Here is a 20,416-nt window from a genome sequence, read left to right on the forward strand (position 1 = left end):
TTCAGAAGTGGTTGGATCTAGAGTGTGTGGTGCTGGGACTGATTCATGCTAAAATGCTAGGATCAAGGGCACTAGGATTAAAGATGTTAGTGCCACCTGACGTAAGTAGGCTGGATAAAATAGAAGGAACAGAAGGAGATGTGGTGGTCCCTTGTTGCTTTAATACCTTCTGCCTGGCATGAACTGTTTCTCCTCTGTGATGCCTAACTGCCATGCGACCTTGTTGGGGAGCCAGTCAATTTTGGACTGAAATCTTTACAAATTGTGAGCTAAATAAACCTTTCCTCCCTTGTAAGTGTTGGGTATTTTGTCTCAGCAGTGAGAAAAGTAACTAAGACAGATGCCTTGATGGCCAGTGGATGCATACCCCCATTTGCAATGGTCAGTTTAGGAAAAAGGGAAGACAAAGGACTTAGAACCAGATTTGTTGAAAACTGGTAATGGATCCACATTTCCTTGATTATTTTTCTTAAGATACTGCGATTGGGTTAGTCTAACAGGTGAAAACCCATTAGATGTCAATAGCTGCAACTGAGCTGGATTAGATTTGTTTTTTATGAGTTGACTGGGAGAAATGAAAATGAAGGTGTCAGAGTCTTAGTCTAGGGCTATTTGTCATCAACCCAAGCTAATATTTTAATAAATGGGAAGAGCCAAAATTGATTTTATTAAGGCAACAGAAATGAAAAAGAAGACGCTGTTCTTGAAAAAGTACTATTCATTTAGCATATCATCATGCATTTATCATGGTAATGCTGGAAGGGGTTGATGAGATATCACAGTGGTTCCCCAGATGACTGTTGGCAACACAGAAGTTAGTATGTTTTTGAAACTTCTATCAGTCATTCATATATCCATCCATCCGTCCATCAATCCATCTATCCATCCATCCATACATCCATGTCTCTATCCATCTATTTATTTGATAAATAATTATTAAACATCTTCTAAGTGTCATGCTCATTAAAAAGGATGAAAGAGTTTTTCAAAATTTTAAAAGAACAGGAATGACTCTGGGTCAGAAAATCGAAGGAAAACTTTGGTACTCCAGATCTTGGCCATACAAATATAGAAACCAGGACATACAGCAGAAATAACTAACATGCATTAATGCCTATCCTTGATTGGATTAGTTATAGCTATGTTTCAAGTTTATTTTTGCCCCCAGTGTCACTCCTGCGGGAGTAAGAGGATTTTTATTCAGTGTGTCTCTCTTGGCATGATTTCACCTATATGATCTCATATACAAAAATAAAACCAAAAAATATTATGCTCTTTGTCAAAATGTAGGGTAACTTGGAGGGCAGAAGATAAGAACCATTAACTTATTTTTTCCCAAACACCAGACCAAGGAGTATTAAATCAGGGACTACAATAAGCAAGTGAGATTCTTTGACTAATAAGCCACTGATCTTCTCACAGTCTCTAATAGCAATGTAACAGTGTTCTCTAGTAGCAATATGGCAGTGTAATGAATGCACAAGAATACCGAGTTTAAAGTTAGACACTCTTCAACTTGCTAGCTTCTGGCCTTGGGGAAATTATCTAATCATTTATTGAACACTTACTATATATCCATATAGACTGTACGCGTACTTCTGAGATATCATGAATTGACTGATTATATTTGATTAGTTGCATTCTCTTATTTAATTTCCTGTAAATGCTATGAGATAGGTACTTCCATTACCCTCAAATGAGGTACTGAGAAGCTAAGGGACTTTCCAAGGTCACGAAGGTCAAGCTAGTACTTGAATTGAGTACCTTGATCAAATGCCTAGAAGTTTGACCTACAGGCCGTATTTAGTTCTCTAAGAATTTAATTTTTTCACTGCAAAGTCAAAATCACAATAATGAGGCTTTCAGTACATTACAAGAATTGAAAGACAGCATTGCAAATAAAGAACCATTGTTACTTATTGCTGTTCTTTTTTTTCTGAGATCCCCAGGTTGAAAACTAAGAGTGAGTTATTTTAAACCATTTCTCAGGTTTCACAAATTCAGTGTCCACCAAGTTCTCCAGTATTTTTCTTCCCAGTATCTTTGAGATCATTTAATCTTCTCCATTTTTGCTTCTCTAATTACATTAGCAAGAGAGTTCATTATTTTCCACTGTAATGCCTGTAGCTATATGACTATTTTCCATGCTGCAGCCATTCCTAGCCCTGACCTAATCTTCTCAAACTATCCAATTATTAAGTACCAAACACCATATTCCTATTACCATGAATACTCGGTCTCTTGCTCCTATTTCATACATTCTAATTCACTGCCCAGTGGGATCTAATGCTGGGAAGGTGGTACCATTTATGGATCTACTGCTAGTCGGTTACATAGTAGCCACGGCTGATATCTGGTAGCACAGTCTGAGGGACAGACCTCATGAAAGAGGACCAGAAATACTGATATCAAACAAGTACATACGTATTCAGTAAAACACAGTGTCATATGAGAGGTGGATGGTGGTTCAGATGAGACTCTCAGTGGCACTGTGACACCACTCGCCTTATATCTTCCCCATCATGAATTTGGTGCACTTTCTTCCTTCCTTTAAAAAAACTCTCCGTTATTCTCCATGCAAATCTAACTATTCTACCAGTCTTCCTCAGGATGCAACTTAAATCCTATTTACAATATGAAGCTTCGCCCCACTTCTCTAGACTTCAAAGATCTTGGGATTTTTTTTTAACCTCTTGTGTTTGTGATGTATATTCCTACTACCACAGCTGATTTATGGGATTTAGAGTTACCACAACTTCATTATTGATGTTTGAATCTGACAAATCTGTGTGACTCTAAGAACCACATGGTGCTACAATAAATGAGTGTTTAATAGATAGAGAAATGCTACGGACTATGCTCATCTAGGTGTCTGGAAATCTATGTATCAAAATGGGAACTGGAGTCATGGATCTAACAGCTTTAAGTAAACTTTCTAATGCTTGAAATTAACCTTATCTCATTATTGTTCACTCACTTTAGATTTTATTTGAGCTAAATTTTGATGTTATCTGCAGTAACATTTCAGGAGAATTGATTATCATCCTTGAGGTTTGGCTGTACTTAGTATTACCAATGTTAACACAGATTTAAAAATAAGCCTAAATTGATCCTGCCTATGCAGTGTTCTTGTTTCTCCTATTTACCTTTTGAATTACATAGTCATTGCCAGATTTCCACATAAAGTTAAAGATAAGCCATCAAAATAAGCTTAAATTCTAGTTCTGAAAGTAATATAATCCATGTTTTAAGAAGTCCTTGTACTTCCTTTTCTGGTTTTTGAGATGTCTGCTTAGCAGAAAATCTGAAAACAGTTCATTAAAGCTAACAGATTTCTGTGAAGGTGAGTGAAATCTGCCCAGTACTTAGATTTAATTTAGATACAAAAATTTTTCTGGAATAAATCATGTTAGACTCTTATGACAAGGTATACAACAGATCATATAAAGCATGTAGTACCATAATTCACTCATTTACTTTTGTGGGTTAAATGTCAATAAATAATTCTACTCCTGTAGCAGGAATTCTAGCTGGTCTACATTTATACCCCCCCCCCACACACACACACTCATCCACAAACTCTCACTTTTTAAAAGATTGTGTCAAAAACAGTACTAAAGTAATATAACGTTCATTTTCCATGGGGTTCTTAGGAGTGGTTCATAAATCTTCTCAAACCACAGGAGTTCCATATATTCTATACTCTTAGTGTCTAACTTCTGAACTTTAAACATGGTTTCCTTTCCATAAACATGGCAAAATGACAACCTGCCCAAGAGACAAGCACTCCACGCTGTGTTCCTCAATTTTCCATTGACTTGTGAGTAAATTTCAACAGACTTCTTTATACCTCTACCTTTCAATTATTGCTGCTCCTAATTCATTCATTTGTTCAACAAATATTTGGAGGGTGACTTCCTAGTGCCAGACAATAATCCAGAGCACAATTCTGTTAGCTATGCCAACAGCAAGGTGAGCAGATCTAATAGGCATGAGTGGTTGTTTGCTAGATCATATAGTGACTAGAAAGAGAATGTGTGTAATCAGACTGAATTAAATCTTGGCCTCAACACATAGTAAAGTTTGTCATTAAATCTCTGAAAATAAATGTCTTCATCTATCCTACAGTCTTAGTTCAAAAGCTATTTGATGAGTGCCTCCAGATGCAGACACCATGCTAGGCGCGAGAAAAGCAGTATAGCTAAAGAGCTCGAGATTGCCAGGACAACATCTACTCTATTGTCTCTAGAATTTTTTGTTCTAGGCAAAGTCAGTCATTATCTCATCCTCGAAGTACTCAAGCAACCCACAGAGAAGCCTCTGTGGGGAGAAACTGAGGCCATCCACCAACAGTTAGTAGCAGCTGGACGATGTGGGCCATCTACCTTGGCCCTGTCAAGTTGCAAGGCTACGGCACTAATCAAAATCCTGATGGCGATCTTATGAAAGACTGATACAGTGCTATGTAGCTAAGGTCACCCTAGTTTCTAATCCACAAGAATTGAACACAATAAGTGTTGACTACTATTGCCATTAATTTGGGGCAGGAGAAATTTATTATAGAGCAATGGATAACATAAAGCCTGTGATGGGAACGTGCATCTAGATGGATGTAAATAATCATTCTACCTCCCTTTAGTTTATCTTCCATGTTAGTAAACATAAAACTAAGTAACTTCCTACTGTTCTCATTGCTACAGGATAAAAACCCACAGTTTGAGGTCTGGTTTTTAAAATCCTACATGATTTGACCCCACATTTACTTTCCAGCAAAACACGCTCTCCTTTAGTCAGATGGTCTCTCTGTTTAATCAGTCACCCCTGAGAATCTACCCTCAAGGACTTTAAGCGTGCTCTTTTCCTTTCTTAAAAACCTCCTATACTCCTATACTTCTTGTTATATTTTCAATTTTTTTCCCTTCCAAAAGCATAAAGTCCTGGGGTAACTGTGTTTCTTTTCCTGCCTCCTCCACTTCTTGTGGGAGTAATTTGTGGTTATCCTAATTGAAAGCAATTTTTTCTCTTTGTTTTTAGCATTCAACTTTTTGTTGCTAATGATACTTATTTCGTGCTTATTTTTCTACTTGCATAGTAGTTGTACCTATTTTGTATTTATTTTTCTGAGTACTCATATGTCTCTTTTTTGGAGGGGGCACTGGGAATTGAACCCACGATCTCAAACTTTCCAGACAGACAGAGTTATAACCCCAGTTCTCATACATCCCTCTAGATCTATAAATATTTGAATTCCTGTCATGTGCAAAGTACTGTACCAAATACTGCACTTCACTTGGATTTGAGTTTTTGAAAGCCCACAGTGACACGCAGCCTTTCATGTGTGTTTCTGCACTCTACCATTAGACAGTGAGCAACCTGAGGACAGGAAGTCGTCCAAATCTTCGTAGCCCAAAGGACATCTTTTATGGAAATCAATCTCCAGAGCGTCATTTTATCATTTCCACATAGGGCAGCAGTTTCAAAGGAGTGGAACGATGCTGACATTTCTCATTCTCTTGATATTTATGGAATCAGAAGCACAGCCCTATATACTGCTAGAGTGTGAAGCACTTGTTTAAGTGAGACTGAGTTCCCGTGGGCATGCAACTTAACCATGAAATCATTTTGGAGGAATATGTGCTCAGGAAATTGTGAACATTTCTATCCTTTGTCATCGATCTGACAGTACCCTCTGAACGGAGGCTTTCTCCTCCTCTCAAATGTTCTGAAAATGTTATCTTCTACGGAAGACATGAAAAATAGTCAGAATTTCTGATACCCTAAGGGTTACAGTGGAAGACTCAGGGATGAATGAAGCGGTGAGTGGTAGCAGTCATTGAACTCCTGCAGGACAACTCAGATGACAGCAAGCTCTATGAAATTATTTTTTAAAAATTAAATCCATTCCCTGGTTTATATTCACTGTGGTGAGCTGGTGAAAAATGCAAATGAATCTAAAAATTTTTAAAAGATAGTTGAAAATCAAGGAAAAGATAGTTTTTGAACTCGAAGTCACGTAAGAATCACTTAAGGAGTTCTTTAAAAATGAGCTATCTGGTCCTCAGCACTGCCCCATCTACCCTGATTACCAACACCAAATGCAACTGGTGCCTGAGGATAAGGCCATGGGTCTATTTCATTCGGCATACTGAGGTCATTTTGATTAAGGTCAAGTGATCGGCTACATCTATCTGTAGGTCACAAAGTTGAGAGAAAAGACAAGTAGGAAAGTGTATGATTTCTGTGTTACTTTCTCTTTAGTGAGCTGCTCTTCCTGTCCCCCCACCTGTCCTAAATTGTGTGTATCTCACTTAGACAGCATGAAACTGGGAAGTTATGTCTAACTTCACACTGGAAATTTCCAAATTACAAAGGGTAATTCTGTATTTTTTTAAAAGAAATATGAATTTTAAAATATGGAAAGTAAGGAACTAGAGAAAGGAGTATTTTTTAAAAGTCTGGGGAAACAGCTAGATATGATGGACATTTCTAGGCATTTGCAGGGCAGTCATAAGATCATAGGAAGGAAACCTGAAATAGGAGTTCCTGCCCTCCAACTTCATGCCTCGTCCTGTCACTTGCTTCATCTACCATCTGCACTGCTGCAAAACACTGTCTGATCCCAACGTTCGTGTGTGCTTTTGTGTACACACATATGAGTGTGCTCTTAGTGTGAGGACAGGAAAATGTCTGAGAATACGTACACTGAAATATTAATGAAGTCAGTGGCAAGGTTATGTAGATCTCCCACTTTTTTAGAGTGTGGAAACTTGTATTGCTTTATTTAATTTTTTATTAGTGAGCTTGGCCAGAAATGTATATAAAATTTTAAAAATAAAATTAACTTAGTGAAAGATTCTAGAGGCTTCTCATACACTTCAAAATAAAGTCTAATGATTTGGGGATTGACTAAATAGATCTTTACCATCTTTATTTTGCTTGTCAGACAAACTCCAAGCTCTTGTCTTCTGTTCTCCCATGTTATTTGTACTTGATAAGAAACACAAAGGTGCTAGTCGTCTACCTGGCGAAGAAGTCCTGCTCACCCTTCAAAACTATTCTGAGACTGCCGTAGGCAGTGCTTCGTGAGCTGCATGGAAGCCCAAAGCAAAGGAGAAATCCACAACCCGGATCCTAATTTTATTTTAAATCTTGATATTTTGTTCATTCTGAAGTTTCTGCAATGATTTTGATTTTTGAAGTAATTGTATTGCAATAAAACTGATCTTAAACACTCAGTAACGGGTCAGCCCGCCCCCAGAGCCTGTTCATGCTTGGACTGTAAGAAAAGAAACTTCCCAGGTCGTCACCCTGTTCCCTGCACTTGGGCTACAAGAACGGAAACTTCCCAGAACCATTCAAGCTGCAAAAGTCAGCCCGACCCAGGAGGGTACCTGCAGAGCCCCTCTCCCAACAACCCTTAAAAACCCTTTCCTCAAGCCAAATGGAGGCTGTCTTGGTCCGCAACTTCTCTCTTGCAGCAGAATGTCTGGTCTGGCGTCACGCGAGTTCCCGTCCCTCACTGAGTTTTTCACCAACCTCCTCTTGAATTCTGCACTAGCCTGGCTTTAGTCCCGGCTGACCCCTGGGCAAGGCTGAGTCCATCATACTTTCTAACTGCTTCTGGACCTGCCTCCACCGTGGGGTTTTCACATTTCATTATCATATCAGAAATACCTATGCTCTCCTCTGAACTTGATTGCCTCAAGGACTTCTGGCTTCCCTCAGCCAGACTTAGGACACCTGAGAGGTGTCCTTTAAACTTTGATGATGACAAGAGAATGGGAAACTTCAGTCAAGCCTTCCAAAGTTTCTGAATGTCAGTTTCCTCTTCATTAAACCATAGCAAGACACTAATTGTATTAACGATATTCAATAAATGAAGCCATAATTTACATATGCATATATGTGTAACATAATGTGAACAATTATAATATGAAAATACTATTTAGGGCCAAGGTGTCTGTCACTATGTGCCAAGCAATTTTCTAAGTATTTCAGAGCTCTTTACTCATTGAATTCTTACAAAGCTCAATAAAGGAGATGTTCTAATTAGCTCCAATACACAGACAGGAAAATCAAGGCACGGAGATCCAGCAGACTTGTCCCCAGTTTCTATCCAAGGCAGGCTGGCCTGGATTCAGTGCTGTCTGGTCTATATGACCTCTCCCAATGATAACAACCTTGTGTGTATATATAAATTGGGAAATACATACCCAAATAAATAAAGACATTAATGCTCTAAAATATGAAAATATTATAGGATGCTCTTACTCTAATCACAGTGAAATCCTAACTCACCAGGAAGTTGGAGGATATTGTGTGCCATGGCATTTTCTTCCATGAAGGCTACTTCGCTCTAAAAATACACTGGTTCATTTATCAAAGACAAAGGACATCATATGACCTAATCAAAAAGAATGAGAAGATTTGAATAGTGAGAGTAGCCTAAAATGGCTGGGTTCTCGGGGTGACTCTGAGAAGAAAGTTTTAATGAAACAGTCACTTGGGAAAACATGGTCACCCAAGCATGCAGCCAGCGCCTCACCTGTGTCTGAGCTCTGCGCTCCAGGGTAAGCGATGGGAAACGAGCAGAAATGATTTTTCTAAGTCTGGCTCTCAGAATCAGAGGGAGCTTGGGAACACCATCTGATACTGGGAACCTCTGCGATGTTATGGTGTTAGTAAAAGAGTTTAAAATAATTAATCATTCATCTTTAGTCATCATGTAGATTGGGTATTAATATTCCCCACCTGAGAGGAACAGGAAACCCCCTGCTTTTTGTGAAAGGAGAGAAAGAGAAAATACAAGAAAAACAAGACATGTTACCTCCTCCTCCACCGATTTCAGTGTTGACCTCACCTTTGGGAAGCTTGGCAGGAAGATCTCCCCAAATGGGGATGACACAGAATGGTAACCAACAGCTATTGTGTCTTTATTTTTCTATTTGACAAACTTAGTTTCATTGTACTCAGAGGGGTTTCAGTTCTCTGATACAACTCTATGCCCTGAGTCCAAAAGGTTTGGGTTTAGGGTGTGTCCAGCTGCACTGCCTGAGAGTCAAGGCAGGAGCTGGGGGAGGTGGACAATCGCTGGCTGGACCTGCAGCCATCCCTGAGCAGGGCCGTGTTCACATTCACTGTCCTCCCACCACTGGTCTCAGACAGCTCAGGGCAAAGTTCTGGAGGAAGCAATCTGAATTTAATTCCCGTATCTCCTTGCTTGTATCTCACAGAACCCACGTTGCCGGATAGAAAAGTGGTGAGATTTCCAGAAAAGTCTTTAAGCACTGATCTAAGGAAAAGGCCTTAACTGTGAAATTAACAACAACAATAAAACAAATCTGTTCTAGCAGTTTCTAAAAACCTCTTTAGCAAAAAGCAGACTATAAAATCTCCTACAAAAAATGTCTCCTATCCATTCAGAATCCTCAAGTATTAGTGATGGGAATTCCTGGGTGATCTAGAAGAGGAGGATTAATGGGGTTCTATAATTATTTTCCTCTCTGGACAGGAGGATTGTGACTTTTTTGACAGTATAATCAGATTCATTCTCATCTCTGAGAAGTAAAAATCAGCCCATAAAAAGTTGTTTGCCCCATACCCATCTTCTGTTCACACTGAGGTGGGTTTTTTTTAAACTCTCCATCTTTGAGTAAATTTTAAACTGTATCAAATTTTGAGCTCCTTTGACTGGTTCTCCAACCTCTTTCGGGATTTCTACTTTGTTCCCTGTATCAGAAATCACGCTGAGTGTGATTTGAGTCCTGTTCGATGCTATGATTTTTGCTACCAACGTACCACCTGATGAGTGGGTCAAGAAGGAGGAATTAAGCCTGCAAATGCAGTTCTAGGCTAATATATTAACAAGAGAGAGGGAGAGTGAAGCCTGGAGTCTGAGTGGCCAACCAAGGCAGGTAGGGGCTTACATGTGAGCGTAAGTTCTAAAGACCCAGAGGAGACGTGAGCACCCACCCTGAGGTGGGAAGCAGCACAGGATGGGACCCTGCTCTTTAAGCACAGGCTTCCTACTGCAGAAGAGAAACAAGATCAAGCTGAAAGAATGCTGCTGGTGAAGGGCTTGAAAGTCAAAAAAGAGGTAGCGAAACCCAGTAGACCCGAAGAATATTTTAGGGAAATTATTAGATGTTGAGATGTGCAAAGAGTTAAAGGTTGAACACAACCACACACTCACACACTCACGCTCGCTAAACTTCCAGAGCAACCCAAGCCTGAGATAACAGAATCTTGGACCAAAGGGTGACTCGTTTCATAAGGTGGATTCTGACTTGAAGCTAGCGGTCACGGCCCGTGAAGGAAAGGGAGAAGTCAAAGATGACTCAGGTGTTTCTAACTTGGGAGACTGACTGGTGTTTCTGGAACTCAGGAGAATGGAGAAATCGGATGGGGCCGTTCCCAGCAGATTAATGATGATACATCCTGGTCTTCCCAGCACAAAAACGTCTCTCATAGACCTAACCACCTATGTGAATCCCACAAATCACTAATCAATCATTAAGTTCAATCTTCTTTTATTTTTTTTCCCCCTACACCTGCTGACAAGTAGAAAAGACAACTGAGTTCACTTTTACTACCAGGATCAATCCATCAATTTGATCTGATCAAGACAGTAAACAAAATTTTTCACCGTGAGTCCCTCAATTTTTATTATCATTGAACCAGGGTGTGTGGGGGGCAGATACACCCTGGAATTCCTTACACATGCCCCAGTCTTTCCTTCTTCCCCAGATACACTGCACAGAAGAAGCCAGCAGGAAAAGCTTCACCCCTCTGACATTCACAGCCCTCCCTGTGAGGTACCGCAGAGGCTCTTTCAACACCGTCCTAGCAATAGCTTCCTCCCAGCAATTCAGGCATCACAGGGCAGAACAACTCGCATGGATCCCACAAGCCGCCAGTTAATCAATAACTTCAGTTTTCCCCCTCAGGCCTTTTCCTAGACCTGCTGATGAGTAGAAAAGCCTCAGAGCTCACTTCCCAACCAAACTGAATCTATAATCACACTAACAGATGGCATGAGAAACAAAAAGGAGATGCTAGCCAGGCTGTAGGATCGCCACTCTTGATACCCAAGACCTAGATAACACCACCCATCTGCAGGAAAAAAACTGGTCAAAATCCAGGCTTTGGAACATAATAAACATGTGCGCATTGGTCAATTACTTAACATTTCTGTGCCTCAGCTTTCTTATCATTAAAATAGTTTCAGAAAATTATATGTTATCAACCAAGATAATATATGCGAAGTACTTGGCACGATGTTTGACACGCAACACTTGTCCGCCCTTATTATTATCTGTATACATCTCTGAAGACAAAAAGTATGCTTTGGCATCAAAAGCCATGCTAGGAAGTCAGGCGACTTTGGATTTACAAAAGTGGGTTGAGTCATACATAGATGGATGGCAATCAGAATGACCCTGGGTAACAGAAATTTGGATATAATTCGGTTGGCTTCTTCCACCGACCAGTCACTATTTTCAAATGTATGGTGCATTGAATTTCTATCCTCTGAGTGAACAGAGATGTGAAAAGTTGACAGTCTTAAAGTATATGGAGTTTCATCCAGTGTATGATCATATTTTCACAGTGTAATTTCCATCATACTTTCAGTGATATTTTTAAGAATTGAAAAACATTGTTTTCCACTCACGTCACCATAAAATGTAACACCTTGTTTGACATGACTGCATCCTTTGGCATCTGCGTATCTCACGGTGGCAGGATTTTACTGTTTTTGAAAAGATAATCCTGAAACACTTAAGAACCACTTCCTGGACTTTCTTATGTATGTATGTGTGCACATATGTACATACGTGTGTATGAAAAAGAGATAAACACGCTGCCATTTCAGGTAGGCTCAGTCCGAATGCATTTCGGAGGGGTCCGTGTTGCTTTCTTTGTGTTTGCTCTGAAGCTGGTGTTTGGGCTTTGCAATTTGCCTCTCAGCAAGTTACTGCATGCAGAGACTGCAAGAGTTTGGAATGACTTTTAACTTGGCGCCTCAGCCTACTTCCACCCCGTGTGAATGAGAAGCATCAGGGCCTCCTTGCCAGCTTGGGGAGGTTTCATTCACTGGGGATTTACAGTCCAGAGAGCCCAGTTACCTAAGCTGCTTGTTGCAACACACAGGGAGTGAATGCAGGCAGGCGATACCGAAAGCCAGTGGTATGTGCTGGTTGGCCTCTTGGGCGGCTGCTTTCTGGTCTACCAAAAATCCCAACTTTTCCAGATGCCTATCAGTCAAAACACCTAAAACGTACCAATGACATCTGATTGGGGGAAAAATAATGTAGAAAAAGAAACTTAAAAAAAATAGCAAGGCCCGGGATTTAGCTCAGTGGCACAGCGCCTGCCAGGCAAGGGCGAGTTCCTGAGTGTGATTCAAAAAATAAATAAACACATAGCAATTAATAACCTATAACAACATTTTCCAAAAAAGATATCATTTCTGTTTTTTTAAAAAAAGACACTATGAGAGAGTTAACTATTTTTTTCTGAATGATTTATTGAGTTCTACAGACCAGCCTAACTATTCTGGGAGCAGAATGTATCAGTGAAATTACAACCCTTCTTCTCAGCATGGCCAAGTTTCAACTAGGGTTGTGGTCTAAAGTGTCATCTTCATTTTTCTGCTGCCCAACCAGCCCTGTAAGCTAGACAAGAGTTTAACTCTGAAACAGGACCTGTCTTGATACTGCTCTATGGCGACACAGAGAATTAGTCACATAGAGAAAGCACCTCACACTGCCACCAACACTGAGGGTAACGCTGAGACCTCGCATCTCCTCTCCAATGTTTTTACTTCATGATAGAGACAAAGAATTGCTTATCATTTCAATGTCTAATCCTTAGTCCTGTTTTACTAAATTGAAGGGATACAACACAAAAATTAGTACTAAAAAATTAAATGTAAGAAACGTTAGCCTAAGAATTTTTATTTTAATTTTGAAGGGGTACTGGGAATCAAACTCATGATCTCACACTTGCCAGGCAGCCACTGTGCTACTGAGTTATACCTCACCCCTAGCCCAAGAACTTAAAATCAGAGTCTGGAATCAGCTTAGGTTCCCATCTTGACAGCACCACTTCTTCATTTTGGCACTTTAGTCAAGTGGCTTAGTTTCTCTGTACATTAATTTGCTCAATGATAAAATGAACAATACAGTCACCACCAAATTAAGTGGTTGGCATGCCATATATGATAAAAAAAAAAAGTACTATTATTTAGAGCCAGTTCTAATCTTCCAATATTGTAGCTAGATATGAGAACCAAAGAAACACAAGAATAATTTTTAAATCAGTAAAAACATCCCAGCAATCATCTAGAAGTCATTCTTTCTATAACACGAGAGAAAGGAACTAACTGTTCCTAAGGATTCTTTGAATCATTCTACAAACAGTAATTTTATAAAATTATAATTTAATGTACACTTTACATTCTATTAATTATAAGGTAAATTGAAACAGGACATAATATTTTGGCTCTTATTTACCAAAATAAAAGAAAAAGTGATCTCCAATCTCCTTCTCCCTTGTCCTGCATAATTACATTTTGGCAAACTACAGTCTTCCTGGATTCCAAGTTACTCTCATGGAAAGCAAGAGGGCACCTTTTCGTTCTGATAACAAACCAATAACCTAGTTTCCACTGTGAGACTTATGCAGTCTAAAAGAATAGCAAACACACTTTCAGTGTTTGAAATACCCTGTAATTTTCTTTCTACCTACAGTAACTCTGAAGCTAATTATGATTGCAGTATAATAGATCCATAGTTTTAAAATAAAAGCTGTTCATCACCTTTTAAATGTTGTCTTTCTACTGAAAGCCCTGTAGATTAGGTCTAGGGGGACTTGTTACACCATTTCTCCAGTATTTTTATCCTAATTTAGTAGAATTATAAAAGCAGTACATAAGTTTCTCCATGGGTTTCTACATCCTATCAGTTGGCACCAATTAGTTTAAGAGTTGTCCCCAGACTTGTATTTCTGTCTAAAAATTTCACAAGAGGAATTTTATGTATCTGAGAAATCCTTAAAAACAAGAAATCGGTGAAGATGAGTTATTTAAAGGAACTATTAAAACCCTTTCAATATTGTTAGCAAATTAATGATTGCCATCTTAAACCAGGATATTTCAGAGTATTTGCACTACTTATATGTTGAACTATTACTTCCAAACTCATACATTATTTCATACATCTTATAGGCTGAGATATAGATGAATTCATAAATTCCAATAGCACACAATGAGATCAATTTGTTCTAAAAAGCTAACATATATTCATTATGAAAAGAATAAAATTTTAGAGCTTTCATGTTTTAATCAAATCTCACCAACAACTCTATATAATGACTTGTGTAGAAATCCTTTACAAAAAGAAGGTGTTATTCAAATCTAGGAATTACTTATTGTAGCACCAAAAGCTTACATGCTTTACTCTAATTGAGTTGATATTTTCTTTTGAATTATCCTAATGTGCATGATTCAAATGAGGTTCTTATTTGATAGGACTAGGTAGTTCTAAAAAGGCACAAGCTTGTTACCCTCTTTACAAAGTAATTCAGCACTGTATTCTTTTATGTAGTCAATTACTATAATTTACTTGAAATACAAACTGATTTACAAAAATTTGATTTATAAAAAACTTTGTTGGTGATGGCTGCATTAGTAAACTTGAAATATATAACTCAATTTTTACTCCTTTACTAAGAAAACTGATTGCAAACAGAAACAAAATCTAAGACAACAATGTTCTAATTACTGGATGTAAAAACCTCAACCTATCACTTCTGAGTGTTTCTCTGAATTCTTTCTGTAATTCTGTTCTGTGCCCCAAAGAAAGTGATGTACTAAGCTGAGCGTTCTATTTCAGAATTTGTCAGTGACAATATGAAACTAAAACAGCTCTAATTAGAAAACAATCTTCTTGTAGACAAAACACGCTGACAAGTTTCTACTATTCAACTATCAGCCTTGAAGCAAAAATTTACAGTTCTCTGTATTTCTCTTGTTCACTTGATCAAATGCAAACCTATGGCTTCACCTACGAAAGTAAAGAATAATTCAGAATGAGATTGCTGTCAGTTATGCTATGCGATAACATTCATGATACAAATAATAAATGAACTGAAATTTTGTGAAAGTTTTAAAAATATATTCTGCTTTCTACATGATTCTTATTTTTCTAGGTAAATATTATAGATCCAACGTTTTGGTGTGAAAAAGTGGGAGAAAAAAAACATACAACTGTGTACAGAAATACAAGTGGAAGCTACTCCAAAAATTTTAGCATGAAACATTGAAGCAGTATCAAAATAAATATTAAGTAATATCCAAAAGTTGGGGAAACAAATAAATCTCGTCTACTTACAAGTTGGTTTGGCTGTTGGAGGAAATTTTGTCCGGGTGATAGCCAAAATTATGAAAATAATGACGGGCCATAAGATCAAGACAAGTGTCCAAAACTGCAAAATAACAGATCAAAATGTTAGTTATGTTGCTGAATAAAACAAAAGAGAAAAATACTAAGTTCAAGGAGTTTGCCACGCCGCAATACTCAAACACAAGTTGGGTATTTGTCTACAAACATTATTAAGAAAGGAATTTTTTAAATATGAAAGACTTCACAAGAATGATTGTTCCAGGATTAACACCTTGAAATATTCTTCTGAATTTCCCTCTCTGGTCAATTCTATGACTGTTTCAAGGATGATTATCTTAAAATTCAAATGCGACCAGCAACTTGCTTACTTAAAAACCTGGAATTTCACAGTTGCCGGTTGAACGACACTAAATATTTCCCATAGGCCATACAAAACCCAGCAGAGGTACCTATCTTAGCATTTCCAGTGCCATGCTCAGCCATGAAGACCACTGTACAAGCCTGAGTAACGGATCGATAAACACCGTTGAACAAATCAGTGACTGAATGACCAAACACAATGAATGACTGAGTCGAGGAGTGGATGAGCACTCAGAGCTCTTTACAATCTCCCAACAGTCCTCTCCCCCTCGCAAACTACTGTAAACATCCTGTAGCTGCCTCTATCATAGAATTTAACACACTGTCACAGTCAACAATGTTCTTTGCCTGATTCCCAAAGTAAAGAGGTAGCTCTTTTATGGTAAGGACCTTGAGTTTTCATTCCCTGGTGCAAAATAGGTGCTCCAAATCAGTATCAGAGAATTTCACTGTAGGGCACGTTAGGAGCCGCTTTTTCTCTCTGTAAACAATCGATTCTGTTCGAAAGTCGCTAACTGCTTAGCATTTTATAGACCTATAAAAATGGCATCAGAGCAGTGAAAAACATACATTCACAAGAACATTAACTGGGATATGCAAATGTTACAGTACTCCAACCAAACCATAGAGAATGAAGTTTGTCTATTTTTTAAAAAGTTAGAGTTGAAACCATCATTCAGCATGGTTATGCAGGCAGACTTGGCTTTCTCTTACATTTTTCAGAGCCAATTTCTTCTGGCAAATCTCAAACTTTCCACCTAGGGCTCTTCAGTGTATTGAAGCAATCGAAAGTCAATCTATTATTGATGCTTCACTATCTCCTAACCTAAAATTTCTACTGCAATTTCTATTGTACATCAAAGAGCACTATTTTCGTTAACGGTAAGCTTATTGCCAACTTGTTAGACTTTGAGTGTAAAGGCAAGTTTGAAAAAATTTTAAAAGTTCACCATAGGTCTAAGGGATTCTAAGGTGTCTGATTTGCTCATTGGTGAAATGCACCCAGACAGGCCAGACTGCTTAATCTAAAATGTGCACTGAGCCACACAGATTTAGATTCTTTGGATTTGAGGTGGGGCCTGAGACTCTGCATTTCTAACAAGCTCCAAGTTAGGAGATACTGCTGGTCCACGGACTGTACACCTTGATCAGAATGGAGCTAGCTCCATTCTATCCCATCTTATTAGCAAGGCTATCAATAAAGTCTTAGAATATTTTGTTTGAAAGTTTCTGTGAGACTTTAATAGATATCAGGGCACTTGTAACTTTGGACTTTAAAAACTATATTTTTATTTTCTCATTTGTAATTAAAATTTCCACAAATGGTGAACATAGGCAAGGAAGCACAAAGTGTTGTTATTCCAAGTATTTGTAACTTTGTCACCAATAGAAATCATAGATATTTTAAAATCACATGAAGGTTATTACAAATATCCCAAAGTGCTATTTACATCATTATGCTAGTTATGGTGCCCATGACTTTACCACTTGACCTTGTCTTTAATATTACAATATTAATGGCATTGTAATTAATCCTAAAATAAATACATTTTGCCATAATATGCAGAAATTCACTTCTTTAATATTTTGATAACTGAGTGGTAATGCAATTAGTCTTATTTGTAATACATTTTATTTTATTTTATTATTAGTTTAAAAACATTATTCTTAGAAGGGCCATAAGGTTTACCAGACTGCCAAAGACATTATGGCGTCAAACATATTAAGGATTTGTGATCTAATAAAAATAAAACTCGCCTGTTTTATTCTCTGAGCAAGGAAGACCAACATAACTTGCCCAAAGTTACATGCATAATACATATAAATTGGAAAGAAGAATAGACATCAAAGATCTGAACCTCAACATGTATACACTAGGATTTTTTATAATTATTGTGTTGCCATTAGACACAAAAAAGAAAACACTGCCCAACAGAGTTCTGGAAAAGTATGAGCACCACAGAAATACGAGCTGATCTATTACTCTAGCCCAGTCTCTAAGAGGTAAAATTAAAGTCCGTTCTTCAAATATCCTTGATACAAGGAACCACTCATATTTTATGTGACTCATTTGAAATGTAGACCATAAAGAAATAAGGGTAAAAAATTAACGTTTGAAAATTTATCGGTTTGGTATTTGAGGCCATGGTTGTTCTTTAAAGAAAGTGCTCCTCTGAACAGGCTTAGTGCATCACAGCTCTCTTAGGAGAGAATATTCATTTTCTGTGGCAACTTCAGGAGAATTCATACATACCAACACCAACGAAGACCGGCTTTCAAACAGGGGACATATGCTATCAGATATCTTTAAATTATGCTTTGGCTGATCCAATTGAATTTTTTTAAGGATGTTTTAGCAAATTCAGAAAGTAACTTTAGATGTGTTCTAAACTTAGAGGAAAAAAATGTGGTCTATCTCAGAAAAGTTTAATTTGTATTCTGTTAAAGTCAAAAACCACAACCAGTCCATAAACAAATCTATTAAAACAAGCTTTCCTGGGTCAGAGAAATTCGAGAACATCTCTGTTTACACACCATTTTAGAGGGATAAGAAATGTAAAGCTGTCCACACTTTGATCTTGGAGGTGCAAAGACTGACAAATTAATCACAAAAGCAAAAAACAAACAAGGTTTACATTTTTATAGTGCCAAGATTGCCTCCAATATCATTCTAAATATTATCATAGCAACCTAGGTTTTTAAAGGGTTAGTATTTTTGCTAACATTTTAATTATCTCATTACCTTTATACCTTATTTGTATTTTATTCCCCTGCAAGATAGCATCTAAAAACATATACACACTGAAAAGTTTAGAAATTCTTCAGTGAGTTCTCTGATTGTTCCAGGGTTTATTCTCTGCTGAGAGGTCCATTCTGTTCTTTGTTTTCCCCTTCCCTTCCTGAAAAACTGAGTGGAAAAGTCCTCAAGTGTCTTGTGAGACGAGACTCTTCTCTAGAACTAGAGGAGGCATAGTACCCAATGGGGGAATCAGGTCCCCAACAGAACAAAGAAGACCTCACTGATGCAGGCAGATGTGGGTCTCAGAGCCCCTAGAAGGTGAAGATGTCAGAAGAGAAGGCGGAAGCAGCAGCAAGTGATTAGTTTTATGTGGAGAAGCTGACCAAAAACTTCCCCATGACGGGACTTATAAACAGGGAAGAGAAAGAAACTAGACGAATTCTGCAGTTTTGGGTTACAATTAACAATATAGGCATAAACTGCACATTTCCAGAATGTAGAAAGAGTTGAAATGTAATATAAATGCACGTGTTACTTATTACCTACTTTCTGATTCCACAAGTTCTTTAGGCCTCATTTTGTACTGTCTTTATCCCATCCCTGAAAATACTCATTTTTCTAAGAATTGCTAGCTTCCCAGACTGGGCTTGAATTCACAACACTTCTGCCTCAGTTTCTCAGAATTCTGGCACTGCAGGCCTACACCACCACACCTGGCTAATGCTGGTTTCTTTTAGTGGACATCTTGAGATAACCTGTGAGCATTGCTATTTGGGTGTTACAAAATCTGGCCACAGCTAGAGAATATTTGTAAAAGAGAAAGAAGTCAAGAATTCAGTGTGCTCCCAAGAACCGGCCATGCTGGGACTTGGGGGACCAACCAAGAAATCAATCAGCCAGCCTTCCTGGTAGGCTGGTTCAGGGAAAGAAAAGTCAGCACCTCCCATGAGCCCACGGGGCACTGCCAACCACCCCCGCTGTTAGCAACCCAGTGGTTCCCAGGACAGCCTGAGTTGATAGCAACTAGGTAGGTAAAGCAACTAAATACTTGTATTGCTGGGTCGATTATGCTGACCTGGGGCCAGAGGTCTGAGCATCTCTTGGGAGGATGACAGTATGCAATATAGCAAATATGGGGGATCTCCTTCTTGCTTCTCTTTGAAGGCCACTATTGTTTTCACTGTTTTGCTTTGTTCTGATTGATTGTTTTGCTTTATTAAATATTCTGTTTTGATTAGTTTTATAGTGTTTTGTTTTTGGTTTGATTTTGCTATACCTGATGGAATGGACAACTATTGTGAATATAACAAGATATATTAAGGTAACTATTATTGTTATCCTGGTATCCTGCTTTGAAGTTCCATACTAATTTTGCTGCATTGTTCTGGTTGGCTTTGTTCTGTCTTGTTTTGCTAGATTTTACTATCTTTAACATTTAAAAAAATTAAGGAAAAAAAACAGAGAAAGATAGATAACTAACTAAATAAATGGGATACAGATAATTGGTAGGGTTAGGATAATAGATATGCCACTCCAAGACTGCCAAGGAAAAATGAGAATACATCCATAAATACAAACACCAGCCTCTGGACAAATCCAGCATCAGCCTTGACTATTGATCAAGTTCAAATATTAAAATACTCTATAATAGTATATGATTGACTGAACTACAAATCAATGCAGATACATGAGTCTAAACTAGGAGTCTAAGCAGATATAAATTAAATGCATAAGCAAGCAGACAAATGAATCAAAGTCTTCATGAAGAGAAGAGTATGGATGTAGTCTGAAAACATTTCCCCACAAAATGGGATAAATGGACACAGGGATTGCCTGATGGAATGCAATGGGCAGAAGACAACACCTGTTCTGTGATATTCTTGTAAACTATGGATAAACTGGCATTTAAAAT

General features: G+C 38.1%; 1 protein-coding gene across 1 annotated transcript in view; it reads right to left on the bottom strand.

Moving 5' to 3' along the window:
* Abca12 (ATP binding cassette subfamily A member 12) overlaps positions 1–20,416 on the bottom strand; it is a 170,215-nt gene that overhangs the window by 140,735 nt on the left and 9,064 nt on the right. Inside the window, exon 2 of the mRNA XM_003474203.4 lies at positions 15,393–15,486. Coding sequence (XP_003474251.2) covers positions 15,393–15,486 — 94 coding nt within the window. The remainder of the gene's footprint in view (positions 1–15,392; positions 15,487–20,416) is intronic.

This window comes from Cavia porcellus, unplaced genomic scaffold (genome assembly GCF_034190915.1).
Source record: "Cavia porcellus strain 051 isolate PalLab524CR breed Dunkin Hartley unplaced genomic scaffold, mCavPor4.1 scaffold_26, whole genome shotgun sequence".
Lineage (NCBI taxonomy): Eukaryota > Metazoa > Chordata > Mammalia > Rodentia > Caviidae > Cavia > Cavia porcellus.